The 17452-nt window shown below is 41.7% G+C and overlaps 1 protein-coding gene across 3 annotated transcripts in view; it reads left to right on the top strand.

Annotated features, from left to right (window-relative positions):
- Nucleotides 1-53: 53 nt before the first annotated feature.
- MORC4 (MORC family CW-type zinc finger 4) overlaps nucleotides 54-17452 on the top strand; it is a 49369-nt gene continuing 31970 nt past the window's right edge. For 2 of the 3 annotated variants that reach the window (XM_034649467.1, XM_034649466.1), the window contains exons 1-6: nucleotides 54-170; nucleotides 5740-5872; nucleotides 11315-11532; nucleotides 12178-12325; nucleotides 14604-14736; nucleotides 15033-15161. In XM_034649467.1, coding sequence (XP_034505358.1) covers nucleotides 98-170; nucleotides 5740-5872; nucleotides 11315-11532; nucleotides 12178-12325; nucleotides 14604-14736; nucleotides 15033-15161 — 834 coding nt within the window. In that variant the 5' untranslated portion in view covers nucleotides 54-97. Of the gene's footprint in view, nucleotides 171-5739; nucleotides 5873-11314; nucleotides 11534-12177; nucleotides 12326-14603; nucleotides 14737-15032; nucleotides 15162-17452 lie in introns of those variants that run through there. The other variant, XM_034649468.1, reaches the window with a different exon arrangement.

The raw sequence follows: 17452 nt of genomic DNA, 5'->3' as shown, positions 1-17452 counted from the left end.
GGACGCGCGCGCGCGGGCCCCGGGGCTGCGGGGGGCGCGCGGGGAGGGCCCGGCGGGCCGAGGCCTCACGCGGGACGGGACCTTCTCTCGCCCCCAGATGAGCCCCCGCTACCTACAGAGCAACTCCAGCAGCCACACGCGACCCTTCAGTGCCATCGCGGAGCTGCTAGGTGAGTGGCGAGGGCGGGCTTGGCCGCGATCGCCCGAGGCAGTGGTGCCAACGTGGTGCCGCGGACGCGAGAGGAATGCGCGGAGCCGCGCCAGGCGGGCCGGGGCTGGGGTGGGGGCGTCGGGACCGCCCCGGCTCCACAGGCGGAGGAGGGGGACGTCTCTTTGGCCAGGGGGACGAGGTCCCGCGGATAAAGCTGAGGAAACAAGGTGTGTCCGAAGTTAGGACGCCCGTACGGCTTTTCTCTCAGGATCGTGATGTTCTGGCCACTTTAGGATAGCTTAGTTAATAATCAAAAGGAGATGCATAAACATATCGGGCCCCGAGGCAGCTGGGCTCCGCAGGCACCGGCGACCGACGGAGGGTGCCAAGCTAGCAGAGGGGCATTGTGGAGGACCCGGCAGGGTCCTGAGGAAAGGTCTGGAAAACGGACTTCTTTAACTTTTGGGACCAGAGAGTCTGGGAATGATGGGACATCTTTTAAGAGATGACACGAGTGCATTTGGCTCCCTGCGACTGCGGAGGGCTGGGTCCGTGGTCCACGAGCGCCCTCACACCGCTGGAATGAATACTGAGCACTTAACCTCTCGCTCCACCGATGTTTGCTTTTAAAGCGTTTTCAGTTGATCCCTTGAAGCCAAGTACACCAGCTTTTGCAGTAGTGTGCTAAATACTGTGTGGAAAGCAAAGAAGAAAGGCATTCCCGAACAAAATGCAGCACACAGAGCACATTGTAAATGTTTCGGGCATGGAGAGAAGGGAGAGATGGTTATGGGACGGGGTAGCACCCAACAAAATTTTGAAAACTGGTTTCCAAGCTCACCAGATGAGCCCCAAGCAATTGTTGGGACCATGCGGTGTGAGCTGTCTTGAGCAAGAAGTCAGCGGGCAGCAGCAGAGTTATTGGGAAGGGTGCCAGAGAACTTTGATGATTAGTTCAACCATCACAAGAATGCTTACATTGTGTATGACTGTTCTGAAGGTGCAAGAAAAAAAAGGGACTTCGACACACTTTGAATCCTAGAGAACAAGGACTGTATCTTTAAGGGTTTGCACCATGCTTTGAGCAAAACTCTGCCCAGTGGAACCAGATCTCTGTGATCTCTGTGCGTGTAACTCACAAAAAAGACAAAAGAGAGAAAAGTAACAATTTATTTAGGGGGAAATGAGAGACCAAGGTGTGTTACTCCCTCACAGCTGCGCTGTATAGCGATGCTGTGCTGTGTACTGAACTTTAGAGGTGACTTGAAGAATGTGTTCTGTTTGCAGTTTTCAATATACTATATTATTTTTGTGCCGAGCATTAAATTAAGGACCTAAGCCTGGCCCAAGATGTCTTCTATGAGTGCAAGTGTGTATGTGTATTATTTACATAGACACACATGCCTGCACACATGCATAGGGAAACACAGATTTTAAAACCAAATCACAGCTATTTGTGGTAATATTAACAGTAGGAAGAAAAGGAGAGCAAAGGGTTAACCGGTAACCCAAAGCTTTAGGTTTTCCCTTGATTTTTTTTCTCCTCCACTTAAGCATTAATTTTCTAGTGAATCATTCATTCAGTGAATATTTATGGAGCATTCACTGCGGGCGAGGCCACCATGGTAGGAACATAAATGAATACAACATAGACTCCCTTTTCTAGTAGGGGGGAGATTAAACTTGTACAGAAGGTTTGTGCTTTGTATAACAGCAAAATGGAAAGTGATATATCAGCAAAGATCTCCATATCGAGTGCTATGGGAGTTCAGAGGAAAGAGGGATGACTTCCAGCTTACCAGGAAGAGGAGGGTTAGGAAAGGCTTTGTAGAGGAGGTGACATTTGAGCTGAGATTTGAAGGATCGGGACATGTGGATACGCGTGTGGGGAGGGGAGGGCATTCCAGGCAAAAGAAACAACTGCATGAACAAAGGCATGAAGAGTACTGAGTTGCTGAGTTTCGTTAGAGCATGGAGTTTACAAATAGTTACAACTGTAGGTCCTTGGAGAGTGTATAAAGCATCCTCACAAGGACATTTTTAACTTTACCCTTTGAGGTATTATTATATGGCATTATTATAATTAATATTATTATTGTCATTATTATCATTTTGATCCTGCAGATCAAGATATGGAGGCTCAAAGAATTTAACTGACTTTTCCAAGGTTACATGTCTAGTAAGTGGCAGGTCCAGAACTCAAGCGCGGGGCTTTTTACTCCCAAGTACCAAGTAGGTCATGAGGTTGGAAAGGTGACCTGGGACCAGGATGTGACTGGGATGCCCAGGTATTTGGCCTTTTAGTCTGAAGTTTTCTGAGCGGGGAAAAGTACTGATCAGAACTGGGCTTCAGGAGAGGTAATCTTGCAGCTGCGTAAAAGGTGGATTGGAAAAGAGAGAGAGCCATGACTTCAGAAGGCAAGTTAGGAGGTTAACTTGTAACATGTATTAACATAATCCAGATGAGCGGGAATAAACTCTGTAAACTAAGAAAGTGGTGGGAATATAAAAAGCTAGATGTGAGAGAGCTTAGGGATGCATAGGGTAAGAGAGTGAGGGATAAAAAATGATTTTCAAATTTCAAACTTGTGGTCATTTGAATGCTGGCCGTTTGTGTGTGTGTGTGTGTGTGTGTGTGTGTGTGTGTGTGTGTGTGGAACAGGGGAAGAATAGGCTTGTGTGGGAAGGTGATGACCTTAATTTTAGACAAGAATGCTTTTAGGTACATGCAGGCTGTCTGTAGGGCAGCAGCTTGGCCCTGGCGGCCTTGCAAAAATCCACACAGGCTGTCCTCCTGGAACAGGAGAAGATGGGAGGCTTGTAAGGTGCTACCTCAAAGCTACCTCCCACTTGCCATCCTGTCTGTCCGGGGAGGCTGTCACGGGACAGTTCCTCATTGTGGCCCAGGTTCTGATGAGCTCTGAGGCTTCATTCAGTTAGAATGCTTTTTTAGAAGACCAGGTCAAGGGATAAGATAGTTCCCTGGAATCTGGTTTCTCATGTTCTTGCCTAAGTGGGGAGTAAGGGGAGGCAGAGATAGGGTCCTCCCGCTCCAGGTAGCATGGGCCAAGTTAGGAGAGAGAAGACTCCTTGGGATCTGGTAGCATGTGAGATTGTATGGGCCAGGTTAGGGGGATAAAGACATCCCAGGATCTGGTAGTACAACTCGGGCCTAAGTGGTGGGCAGGGGTAGAGGAGCAGGGGTTCTCAAGGGTTCTCTCGCTGTCTTACCTCTTTGTAGGCTGGGAGGGCTGGGATAGCATGTGTCACACGTTGATTATGTTTTCAGAAAGTTAAGCAGCAAGAGAGAGGATCGAAACCAGCCACCAGATTGGGGCCTTATTATTGTATGTTCATTTGTTGAGGCTGACTTTGTTATTATTATAATTTCATTTGTTGAGGCCAAGGGAAAGGCTACTTCAAACCAAAAAGACGTGTGAATCTGGGCATGCTGCTGCCCACTGCTGTCTTGTTCCATGCTGCTCGAGCTGACCCTGGCCGCTAGGGCGCCCCCTCCCTGCTGGACTTCAGCAGCCTCTAGCCAAGGAGATAAGATGCTAGCTGCTCCTGGCAGCTACCTTGTAACTCCTGAAGTGCCTGTGTTAAAACTCTCTGGTATGTTTCCGTAAAAAAAAAAAAAAAGAAAAGAAAGAAAAGCATCTAATAACGTTTGGACAAAGTTTGCAGTAAACAAGAAAGAAAGAAAAGTGATTTTGTGAGAAGCAGACGCTGATTCATTGACTGTGCTGTTACGTACACTTAGAATTGGGATGGATATGTGTTACGTGCTTGAGTTGTGAATGTTCGTAAGGTATTAGAAAGACTTCCTCCCATGTTCAAAGCTTTCAAAACGGAAATGATGCCTTGGCCGTTGACAAGGTAAAGGTATCAGTCTCGATGGCCCTGGCTTTCTGCGAGCAAGAGTGACTGATAAGTCCTAAAACGATTCAGGGCCTGCTTGCCAAGTGGTTTCTTGAAACAATGTAGGCAGCTTCACAGTGCTGAGTCCTTCTGTCAGTTTGAGGAAAAAAACTGCCTCTCACACAAAGTAAAACACTGTATTTCTGATAAAGCCTCTATTGCATGTCAAGCTTATAATTCCTGCCAAAAGTTGGCCCACTTGATTTCCCACATGACACAAGGCTTTGGCCCCACCTAGTCCTTAAAGATCAACCCTCTGGGACCTCTTAACTTCCTTCTGGGGCTCTTGGAGATGGCCTACTGCTGTTAAGACTTGTTCGGCTTACAGTCAGTGGTGATGATTTTATCAATGGACATGGCAACACCACTCTGGCCCTTGAAATCAGTCCGTGTCTTGTTTTCGTTGCTGGACATTCCACACTTCTAAGTGGTTGTAACTGAAACTGCTGATTATATTTTGAATATGAGTAATATTTCTCTTGCTTGTAAGGGGTGTTCCCAGCGGAGAAATGCCATGATTTGAACAGTGGCCACAGGACAAGTACACGGCCAGGACCGCCCCCCCCCCGCCGGTGCTCTCTCAGCCCAGCCATGTGGTATCAGTAAGGTAGTCTAGGATGCCAGCGAGAGGAAAAGGGGGTGGACGGGAAGGTCTCTGTCTTGATGAAAGAGCTAGTAGGGACAAGAGTGCCTAGGGGAACCATCGGACACATGGTTCAAACTGCCATCCCACTTGGGCCATCGAGTCCTGGTGACAGCTGTTGCAGTACGTGTGTGTGTGACTGACAGTTGTGTGACCTGGAGTCTGGGGCACAAAGATGTGGCTACTAGACACTGGCACCCTCAGGGTGCCATCTGTGGACTTTGCCCAGATGTTAGAATGTGGTTCTGTCTGGTGCCTTTGGAGTCTTAAATGATGAGCCCATTATGAAGACGGGACTCAGGAATCGTGCATTTTTTTTCTGCTTTAATTCTGCCCTCTCTATTTAATGAGGTTGGGACAGCTTCACGTTTAAGACTATGCCAGAGTACTTAAGCAGAATCCCTCCCTCTCTCTAAGCACGCTTGTTAGCATTCATGGGGATCCGGGCTGGCGGGCAATTAAACGCTTCAGTTTGAACTGCTAACTCTTTCAGTGCCTCTTAGGCCGCAAACAGAGATGGTGATAATGTCTGTGGTCTTTAACAGAGGAGGTGATGTTAAAAAAAAAAAGTAGAAAATAAAATGTTCACGGATGCAGTGTAATGTGTGCAGTATCCACCCCAACTGCAGATTCAACTGGTCTCCATAGCCACCCTCTACTGTATGTGTTCATGAGCAGTGAAGTGGCTGAAAGACAAGAAAGAAGAAGATGAAAATGGAGCAACGTGCTTTGTGTAGAGGAGTTATTTTTCCCACAGACCCTGAAATGTGAAGGCAGACAGTCAGATTGCAGTTCAGTCATTACATGAAATCTAGAAATCAGCTTCATAACCCCACCAGCCATCATTACCTATTGTTCCCGATATCCCAGTAAGCTCACTACCATCAGAGCTCCCTGCCCACCTTTGGGGACATCCACCTGAAGGGAGTAAAGGCGAGTTCCGTTGTCTCGGGGCACTAAACTAGAGATTTTACTGAAATACGAGAAAAAGGGGTCTAATATCCCAGATCTCTACCTTTTGCAGATAATGCTGTAGATCCAGATGTATCCGCCAGGACGGTCTTTATAGATGTTGAGGAGGTCAAGAATAAATCTTGTTTGACCTTTACTGATGATGGATGTGGGATGACACCTCATAAACTACACCGAATGCTCAGGTAAAAATGTCTTCATTCTTTTTCTCTTGTCTTGAGCTCCTGAACTCTACTTAGGGCTTCCTAATTTTCTTTAATATTTCCCTTTCCCTTTACTCATTCAGCAAATATTTACTGAGCATACACTATGTGCCAGGGCACTGGTGATGCAATAGACACTATTCTTGCCTTCATAGAACTTACAGTTTAGCTGGCAATTCAGACAATGCAGCAGTAATCATGATACGAAATGGTAAGCGTGCTAGAAAAGCATAGGATGCGGTGGGATAGGCCAGCAGGGGCGCCAAATCTGATCCAGGAAGTCAGACCAAGTGTCTTATCGGAAGTGAAGTTTAAACCGAGCTCTGAGGGTGAGTAGTAGAATTGGATGAGGTAAAGGAGCAAGGGGTAAGGGTTGAGCATTCAAGCAGAGAATAGCAAGCGTAAAGACCTGGAGGCCTTCACTGGCCTGAGACCTCCTCCAAATTATATTAGGCTGAACTCACTCCTAGATCAGAAGTATTGCAGTTGGGATGGTTTGTGGGTTAGAACCGTGAATATGCCTGGGTATAATCAAGCCCCACGAAAATAAATAGAAGATATTCATACACATAATCTTTGAAAGGTTTTGCAGTAGAATGGCAAAATTAGGGAATTTTCTCTTTTAGCTCTTGGAGCCGGTGATTAGAGATTTCTGTTGCCACTCTTGGTTCATTTCATTACTTTCAAAGGTTTGTAGTTGAGAATGTAAGTTTGTATTTGGTTATCTTCACGTATCGCTCAGGAAAAGATGAGTGTTTCCTCAACTCCTTCTCTCTCCTTTTTTTAGAGATGAGCTTAATTACTCTCCACGTGGCTTCCTGAACTAGTGTGTGAAGCCTGAGTAACAATGTAAGAGGGGTTCTGTGGAGGAGGGAAAGGGCTCCGAACTATAAAAAGTGGAAAACGTTCATTTGGTTGTAGTTCTCTTTAAAGGTATTCTAATTCTATAACCCTGTTTAGAGGGAAATCCCTTTGATCCATCAAAGAAAAGAAATGACATTTGGGCATTAACCTATTAAAATGTTATGTTTTGCCACTCAGCAGTCTGTGTACCTTGTGTCTCAGACCATCATAATTAGAAGAATATTTGAGGAAAGCTTCTAGAAAGTGAGATAAAGACGTGGCCAGTATGTTGGTGAAGGTATGGAGTTGGCCCTATCTTTTAATTTATAGCATTACTTTTAGCTCCTCAAGTTAGTATTTTATATTAAAAATACAATTTTAGATGGGATGGAACCAAAACATTGGTATGTCTAATTATGTATGTATTCATTTTTACCCTAAAATCACTTATTTCTTTACTAATTCATGGGTGTCGGGTAGTGGGCCCAGCAAATCTTAGTGCCTTCCATTTTGTCTGTGGAACTACATCCATGAAAGTTGGTGCTTATAGCTAAAATGCAAGAGAAAGGAGGAGGAGGAGGGTTTCAAAATAATCACAGCAAGTTTTGTTCCAGATTCATTCAACCAGTTTTTAATGAGCACCTATGTGAAAGTCACTGAAGATAAAGTGGTAAACCAGATAGACATCCTTGCTCTCTAGGGGCTGCCAGTTTAGTGGGAAGGATAGAAAAGAATTGACTAGTAATACAACTAAATAGGTTATCTCATCTCGTGGTAAGTGCTATAAAGAAAGACCACAGTTTCTATGAGAGTATACGGTGGAGGGATCTAACCTAGTTTAGGGAGTCAAAAAAAAGATCCCCTGAAGACGTGGGATTTTAATTGAAAGATGAAGGATGAGTATTATCTGTTCCTAGTTTGTTCCCTCCCCAAGGAACAAAACAGGCAAAACAGGCAGAAATTTATTTAGCCATAGCATCTTCTGGCATTATGATACCAAATATCTTTCCCACTAATTTGAGCTGGGCAGTTCTTCATACTGAAAAATTAATTTTAGAGAATTTTTAATGAGTCCTGGATTAATGTATAGTATATGTACCAGATTTTATTTGTGGTCATATCTTAAAACAGACTTGAATGAGCTAGAAGTTCCCATTCATTTAAAAGTTCATTTAGTCCAATCCTAAATCCTGGCCATGGATCCCACTTACCACAATTTCGTTATAAATAATTGAACTTTAGAGGTAGCTTTGAAAACTATTAAGTATGTTCATTTTTCTGGATTTGGTTAGGGACATACTACTTTTATATAGTAATAGAGGTAATTATGCAAAATGATTAAGCCCACTGAAATTCTATTTCACAATAACATTTGTAATAATCCTATCCACATTTTCCAGCTCTTCGTGCTACTCTTCCTATTTCCAGGCTAATAGTTCTCTAACTGTAGCAAGTTTCTCCCATAAACACAGAATCCCAATGAAAATCAAATTAAGAAGGAAAAGCCTATCATTAAATTCCTTTAAAGTCCACAGTGAATTCTCTTTAGCTTCTGGCGATAGGGTGAGGCATCTAGTCTAGCTGCCAAGCTGCCTTTCTCCACAAGGTAGAAAACCTCTTTCAAAGGTCAAGGATTAAAAAGAGCCACAGATCCGTGGATTAAAGGTATTTGCCACCTCTGCTCAGAAGTGCATTTCCTAGTAGGTCTGTTCTTCTAATACAACAGCCAGAGAATAACTGTGCTTAGCAGTGTTCCATTGTTTCATATTCCATATTACATCACCAGTATATCTAGGAAACAGCACTGCCCGCCCTCATGTGTCCACGGATTTGCTGAGGTTTGTTTCATTGGTCAGAGTCCCAGTTTAAATTGATCTCCTTAGATTCTAGAATCTTGACATTTTAAGGAACTTGGGAGCAAGCTGCTATCTCCCTGGATTCTACTCAAAAAGCTGGTATTCGGCCCCCTTTCCCCCAGTGTGTAAACACTGCTGTCTCTTACACAAAAGGCTAGAACAGGACTTAACGTAGGGAAGCCACCTGTCTAAGCCAAGAGATCTCTGGAAAATTAGTGAACTATACCGAACTATATAAAATACATCCCTACAATTCTGTTCTTCGTTGTGAGGGCTTTTATACTTGGTAGTTATTTGATCGGGATCTGACATCCGTTCTATAATTTTCAGTTAAATAGAACACCTAACATGGGAATGTAGATGGAATAAAAGAACACATGGGATGGGTTAAGTGGAACATAATAACAACAAAATTCAGAGCTTCCGGCTCCTCTCCTCTCGTTTTTCTTATCCTTTTCCATTTCTATGAGAGTATATGGTGTACGCTTACCATAGAGTATACGCTTACCATAACCAAGAAATTTCCATTTCTCTGGCCCTGAGCTATTACTTATCTTTTCAACCTAATATAGTCATCGGGTCTCTCCAAACTAAGTAACACAGTGAGGATTTATACTTACAAAGGGAAAAATGGGTGTTAGATGGCAGAAGAGTCAGGAGTGGTTGGGAAATTAAGGGAATTGTATAGATTCTCCCTATTTTCACCACTTTCCCTTAACCACTGAACTGAAGCTTGTGAGGCACTAGAGATGGTTTAAGTCCAAATAACCATATAGATTCATTTCGTGTGCTAGGTAAGATTACTGACTATGAAGAGCCCTGAGTTTTAGGTATGACATTCGATCTGAAGTAGAGGTAGAGGAGAGCCCAGGACAGTTCTCAGAATGACTTCTAGAGTTAGTTTAAAATTGAGGTTTAAATATTACTTTATAATTTAAAATATACTGTACAGACAGTATATAACTTAATCGTCCTAACCACTCCCATCTTTTCTAAGCACTTCTTACACAGGAGGATTAGGAATGCCTGAATTTCACCAGCTTCCATAAGTTTATTTCCTGGATTACTGAGGCCCATAGATGGCAGAAACTCAATGATCGTTTGGTATTTTCCAGGGAACTGCTGCCCTAGAAATTACCTTTTACTGTGGTTAGATTTATCTGTAGGATATACAAAGCTCCTAGGAAGTGTCTAGAAGGACATAATGGTTTTATTGTGTAACACTTTGAAATAGAATATTAAAAGGTGGTCCCTCTTTCTTAGGGAGTAAGCACAAGCCACAGCCTTCAGGAAGTAGAAACCAGGTACCTCAGCCCTGCTTGAAAGAGTAAGAGCCAAGGCCAAGCCACTCAGCCATGGCAGATAGAGTGTCTCTTTTGTTGATATTGGAGAAGCATCTAATCTGTAATATATGAAATCCTTCCTTAGACTGTAAACCATGAAGGCAAGAATCATGTCTTTCATTATTGACAGTTGTGTCTCCAGTGCTTAGTACAATGCATAGCACATAGTAGGGACTCAGTAAACATTGATTGAATGAATGATAGCATACAACATTGCACACTTTGGAGAGAAGTAGTCCTTAAAATTAGTTTTATTTGTGGTGAGAGAAAGACATATGAGGAAGCCAATCATCATTTTCTGGATTTCGTATCTTTCTTTTTCTTTTTCTTTTTCTTTTTCTTTTTCTTTTTCTTTTTCTTTTTCTTTTCTTTTCTTTTCTTTTCTTTTCTTTTCTTTTCTTTTTTTTTTTTTTTTGGTTTTGAAGGGGAATCTAAGCACAGGAAAAGATCTGGCTCCAGAGATTGTCGAGGTGACACAGTGAAAGGTCCCTAATGAAACCAGAGAGACCTCATACTGCAGCTGCCTGCTGATACTCAGCGGAGGACCTACCTATTTTTATCCCTTGGCCACATTCCAATGAACTGTCCCAGCAGATGGAGCAGAGGTTGAGAATTGGAAGGATTATCCTTTGGATAGAGGGTGGAAATTGTTAAGATATATAACCTCTGGCTTTTCAGATTTCTAGAAGGGTGATCTAGATCTCGTACTTCTTTTTTTTTTTTTAAAGATTTTATTTATTTATTTGACAGAGAGAGAGACAGCCAGCAAGAGAGGGAACACAGGCAGGGGGAGTGGGAGAGGAAGAAGCAGGCTCATAGCAGAAGAGCCTGATGTGGGGCTTAATCCCGTAACGCCGGGATCACGCCCTGAGCTGAAGGCAGACGCCTAACCGCTGTGCCACCCAGGCGCCCCTAGATCTCATACTTCTGACCAGTGCTGCTATCGGTTCCTTTTGTGACCCGCGCTCAGGGGCACTCTGAGATAACCACCCCTTTCACCCTACCCTAACTTCGCTATTAGCAGTCGAACCGTTGTGTCTAGACAAGAAAGGCAGCTGCCCACGGCCGCCTCCAGTTCTCCCTGTTAGTCAGCGAGAAGAGGCCATCTTGACATTCGTCAAGTGCGACTCTCCTGTGGCAGAGGTGTCTGTGTATACACACCAGCCACACAGGAGAATCCGGGCCGTTACCTCATAGTAATTTCCTGTGGTTTTCACTTAATAGTTTTGCCCAGAGGTACCGAAAGGGAGAAAGAAGGAGTGACTTTTTATAAGTGTGTTTTATTCATAAGCCATTCTGCCTGTCAGCCTGTCTTATGATGCTTTTTACCTTTCTGGTTTCTTTTTTTTTTCCTGATTTCTTTTTTTCTTATGTAATTACAGCTTTGGCTTTACAGATAAAGTAATAAAGAAGAGCCAGTGTCCCATCGGGGTCTTTGGTAACGGTTTCAAGTCAGGTTCCATGCGGCTAGGAAAGGACGCTCTTGTCTTCACCAAGAATGGGGGTACTCTCACTGTTGGACTCCTGTCACAGACCTATCTGGAATGTGTCCAGGCCCAGGCAGTTATTGTACCAATTGTTCCATTCAACCAGCAAAACAATATCCTTTCTGGAAATGGTGAATGTTGGTTAAAAATGAGTCTGATCTAATTATGATAGAAAGCTCTTGTGTTAGCTCAAATCCAGCTTTCAAAAGTTTTCATATTTAAAGAGGTATTCAAGTGTCTTTAGTTTACCTGGAATTTCACTGTATGAAATACTTTTAAAAATAAATGTACCATTGATAGAAGCTTAGAAATGTTTTTTATTGTATTGAAATATCCATTGTTTTCAGATACATACTATTTGGCAGCTTATCTGATAGCAGAATGGCTGTTTCCCTGTACCTAAGACAAGTTGTTATTTCTGTTAGATGACAGGTTGTCTTGACCGAAGCAGCACCGCAGTAAAGTTTGAACGCATTGCTTCTAAAGAGGCTAAAAATTCAGCCTTTGATCTGTTTCTTAAATAGCCTTTGTTTACACTGTATCTTTGAAGCTGTAGTCTGCAGGGGTAACTGATTTTGGTGTTTTGTCTCTGCGACCTTTCTCCATTATCCCCTTTTCCTTTCTTCTGTAGCAATAATGCCCATGCTTCTGACTGTATGTCTATATTTTGTCTAAACATGCAACCCAAAAGGCAGATCTTCCTAATTGATAGCATCCTTTTAAGATATTAATTTTTCTTTGACTGTATTTGGTTTTACAAAAAATGATTATTACTGAGGATTCCTTGCCCAGCCTAGAAGCCATCTTGAACTATTCCGTTTTCAACAGTGAAAATGACCTGCTGTCTCAGTTTGATGCCATCCCAGGCAAAAAAGGCACTCGTGTTCTCATTTGGAACATCCGCAGGTATAGTATCTCAAGGGTGATAGATTCGAGTAAGCAAATGTTAGTATGATGAAGGACATTTTCAGAAATCTCTTTAGAAAAGCAGAGTAGGTAAATTTTGATACATATTTATGTCTCATTGCATAGCTTTCCTTAACTTTCTTGGAATGACAGCTCCCGTTTGAGAAAGTGGTCCATACTGGTAAAATGTGGAGCTTGATAAAGTGGAGACATGTGTATCCCAAGGCTGTTGCCACAAATAATCAAGAGAGTTCAACATTATTCTAAGATCTTCAGAATCCATTATGAACATCTTATATTCATGGACATTGTTTTGAGATAGGATAATGATAGTTATTTTATATATTTGACAATGAAAATGAAGTATGAGAAAGACAAATTAGAATAACAAAGCACAATATGATCTTTAAATGTAAGGACCTCTTAGTTGTGCTTTCAGAGTAGCTGGATTAGAAGTATGAAAATCTTGGAAGCACATAAATCTGAACAGTAACAAGGCTGGCTTCACATCATGCGTTTAGAGCTAATAAAACCATCTAGAAATACTTTAATATATGTCATCATTTGTTTAATCTTGTCGTGTCAAGTGCAGTACATTTAACAGTGTCCACAAAAATCTAGAGACCTTTTATGTAAAATAGAGGGGATACTGGTATATTTAGTAGAACAGGGTATCAGATGTATTCACTCTTCCTTTTCTCCTTAGATAAAGTATTTTGCCTCATTTCTTAGCTGGGTAAAACTATATAAAAACTATGCTGGTTTATACAGAATACTTTCAATTAAAAAGAAGAATGTAAGGAGGGTTTTTTTTACACAATGGTAATTTAGATTCTCCCGTCTCCTGGGAAAAATCTCAAGTAATGTGATTTTTATAATAAAGGATCATTTTCCTATGTTGTTTCCAGTGATTTAAACATATTAGGCAGACTTTTTTCTTTGTACATTGTTTCACAGTTATATGGTATTAGGCATTACGTAAATAAAAGATTCCATGGTCAAATAACTGTGGGGAACGCTGGCTTAAACAAAATTTACCATGTTGTCTTATTGCAGGACTTCTCAGAGGCTTTCATATGCTAATGTTATTTCAGTCTGCATTGAAAATGTTTAAGAGAGCAAAATAATAGTATGTGGTATTTCCCAATTTTAAAAAAACCAGTTTCTCCAGAGCCCTTTTCCTTGAATGGTGAATGGTGGAGGGGCAGGGCGGACCGGGAGCCTCCTCAGAATATGCTTGAGAGTAGGGCGAGGTAGCAAGAATCAGGAATACCCTGGATAATTCAGAATATACTATTATAGTGAGGTGGGCTTCATACAGACCATAATGGCTCTGGGCCAGCCCTGAAGAAGGAGCTACATTTGCAACACAGCAGCTCTGAGCTTGTGGAACCTGAGGTGGCCTCGAGGGCCAGGAATTGTTTCCCAGTTTTATTCAGTCAAACGACCCTTATTAGTTATTTCTTATTTGAGTGTTTGGGGGGACTATGATTCCACAGAACAAACTTTGGGAACTGTTGTTCTGATATATGTTTTCTCTATAGCCCGTCATTTGTTTTGAGTTTTTCCAGGAACAAAGATGGGTCTTGCCCTTTTACCCTGGCAGTTGTTAGTGATCTTGGAATGGATCAAAGCTAAGTGGCCCAAAAGGATTATGAGAAGAAGAAAGAGCCTTATGGAAGGAATAGGAGTACTATTAGAGCTAAATGATAATTCCATAAATGATATTCCAGAGGACTCACAGATATATGCTGTTTCTATAGCAACATTTTTTTCTCCTTGAAGAAATAGGATTAGATCTGGGGAATCTTGGTATTTCATTAGTCCTTATACCATTGCTGAAATCAGGAGTAGGTTTTGATTCATTCCTCTATTTATTCAGTTGGAGAAGATGATGCTGAATGACCTACCCAGCAATACCCAGAAAGTTGGGATCTATTTTAAGATTGCACTGTGAGGGCAGCTGACATCCATTTGATTTATCAGATCAGACATTTCCACTTTCCCCTTTTTTTCCCTTTTCTTCTGTACCTGGCATCACCACTTCTATGAAACATAGTTGATTTGTTTAGACTGGGAATACCTCTAAATATTGTGTGATCTTCAAACCAAGTAATTTATAGAGAATTTATAGAACTATAAATTCCTTTGCACTGATAGGGAAAGAAATAGGTGTCTGAGTTTTGGCTCATGTTGTTTCTTTTCTCTTGGGTTCCTAGTGCATTTTTATCCTTTGGAGCCAGTATTTGTTAGATTGGTACTTATCTCTTTTACCCAGAAATAAAGATGGAAAGTCTGAGTTGGACTTTGATACAGATCAGTATGACATCCTGGTATCAGACTTTGGCACAGAAGAAAAAGAGCCTGGTGGTGTTACCTGTGAGCTGCCAGAAACCGAGTATTCTTTACGGGTGAGTAAGAGTGGTTTTCCTTTCACAATGAGAGGTAAGGTTTCTTGTAACTTGAAAATATTATAGAACAAGATCTCACTTTAGTTAGATAAAGATGACAAACTCTTAGCCCTGTGCTAGGATTCCTTTTCACTGTCTCCACTATAGCTAATAGAGTCAACAGCACTTTCAAAACAAGGTATAGAAACTAAGCCAAATCTTTGCCCAGAATAGATCTCAGTCACTAGCAGTGTTTTCTGAGGATGTCAGTAGAATTGACAATGTCCTATAATAATTTTCCCTTCACTGTTCCATAGGCATTTTGTGGTATTCTGTATATGAAGCCACGAATGAAAATTTTTCTGCGTCAAAAGAAGGTGACTACCCAGATGATTGCCAAGAGCCTGGCCAATGTAGGATATGATTTATATAAACCTACCTTCACAGTATCCTTACAACTACATGAAGTTGACCTCTTCATTTCAGGGTTAGATTTCCAAGTTGGCATAGGAAAACAAAAACCTTTCTTTTTCCAATTGAAAAATGTGTGTTATAATACAAATCCTGTTAAAGTATATATATGTGTGTGTGTGTGTGTGTGTATTTGTAGAGAGAGAGAAAAAGAGAGAGCAGGGAGGGGAGGAGGGGCAGAGGGAGAGGGAAAGAGAGAATCTCAAGCAGGCTCCACGTGGAGCCCAACATGGGGCTCGTTCTCAGGACCCCCCTGAGATCATGACCTGAGCCGAAATCAAGAGTCGGGTGCTTAACTGACTAAGCCACCCAGGCATCCTTACAGTATATTCTTTGGGAAGGTATTTCTTTTCTTTTTTTTTTTTAAAGGTATTTCTTAAATGCTAATCGATGTATCAGTTTTTATCAGAAATCGCCTGGAAATTATTAAAATCACACAGCATCCTGAGGTTTTGGAGATTCTGGTTCAATAGATTCTGAATTCTCTTTTTTAAATAGGAAATATTTATTTATTTTTAAATTGTCGGCTAATTCTAATGAGTAGCCAGGTTTGAGAATCTCTGCAATGAGGAATGATCCGCGCTGTTTGGTTTGTACTGGAATTTTGTTATAGTTACATTGATTGAAATAAGCAAATATTGACTAAAACTTGTTAATCTTTTGGGCATAGTGTGATTTTTGTTGTAACAAGTCCAGACTTAAATTGATGGAAGTTAGGAGAGTGGAAATTAAAGGTTGGTTTTCTAAGGTGAGGTAAATCTTCAACAAGTTTGACATGGATTTCCTGGTACTTGTCATAATGGCAGCCACTCAAAGGAGTAATTACTGATTTTCAATTCTACCCCACATTGCACTGGGAATGGATTTAAGATGCTTGAAAAAAATCTTAAGATGAACTATGGAAATGAGGTCCGTCTCTGTTGATGGCTTTTGGGGCAAAAACAAAGTCTTCAAAAGGGTGTGAACTCCTAAGCGGTTGCGAAGAATTGCTCTTATAATTTATTTTCTAGTAATTAAGCACAGCTCTTGGCCCAAGAAACATGTTCACACTTGATTTGCTTTATCAAAGGCATTATCTAGTTTGCTTTGCTTTTCTTCCTTGACCAAAAATTAGAAATCGTTGTTCCCTTTTTTAAAAGCAGTGTAAGTCCGTACTTGTAAGTCAATCGCTTTTCTCCTTTTTTGGGAACACATACCTTCTCTACAAAAGCTTTAAAAAGAAGAAAAAGAAAAAAGAGCCCCGGACAAGCCCACGTGAACAAATTCAGAGCTAGCATTGTTACCTCTGTAGGTTAATTAGTTGTAATATCACTGTGTGTAGGCTAGGATCTTAGTGTCCTAGGTTTAACAGAGCCGGTTTTAGAGAAGTGCTTTCTAACTACTCTCTCTTGGTGGGGGGAGAACCACGTTTCTGCCCTCCAGCTTCTTTCTTCTGTGGGCTTCTATCAGAGCAACTCATATTCATTGTTAAAAACCAAAATTCTCCTGAGTAAATTTGAAGATCTAATTGGCTTTGTTAAGTGATTCGTGATTGGGGCAGCATCCCACCTAGCAATTAAGAGATGTTCCCAGGAGCTATACAAAATGGAAGGTATTTAGAGGGTGGGGCAGAAAGTTGTTAGCAAAAGAAAAGAAAGGATTCTTTTAGGCCAGGTCACCTTCTTTTTGTGGGAGGAGGGAACAGCAGGTATTTTATCATGTACATAGTGCTGATCAGGAAATTTCAGATCCACTGTTGAAAGGTCATACTACTAATTGGTTGAAACCATAACTAAGTCTTGATTCGTTGTCTTGCGGGGGCAAATGATTCCAATTTGGGCTTGATTTTTTCTTTTTTTCTTTTTTTAAAGATTTATTCATTTGCTAGAGAGTGAGGGAGCCTGTGGGGGGGGTAGAGGGAGAGAGAGAATCTCAAGCAGAGTCCCTGCTGAGCGTGAAGCCCCATGCAGGCTCAGTCTCATGACCCCTGAGAGCATGACCGAGGCCGAAATCACAAGTCAGAGGCTTAACGGACTGAGCCACAGAGGTGCCCCATTTTTTTCTTTAACAGCAGTGCATTTGATATGTACTTTAGTCCTCCTTCCCATTAAACTACTTACCTTCCCCTATTAAAATTTGGGCTAAACAAATTCACTATAGGCATGTGAAATGAAACTCCTGATAAAATTTCACCCAAGGTCACTGAGGGACAAGAACACTGAGGTTGACTTATTTATTCCTCAGTTATCAAAGGCCTCTTTTCTCTTCTTGTCCTTTCTCCTTATAC

This window comes from Ailuropoda melanoleuca, chromosome X (genome assembly GCF_002007445.2).
Source record: "Ailuropoda melanoleuca isolate Jingjing chromosome X, ASM200744v2, whole genome shotgun sequence".
Lineage (NCBI taxonomy): Eukaryota > Metazoa > Chordata > Mammalia > Carnivora > Ursidae > Ailuropoda > Ailuropoda melanoleuca.
Note: the sequence above shows the minus strand (reverse complement) of the source record. Positions and strands in the feature narration are given on the sequence as shown.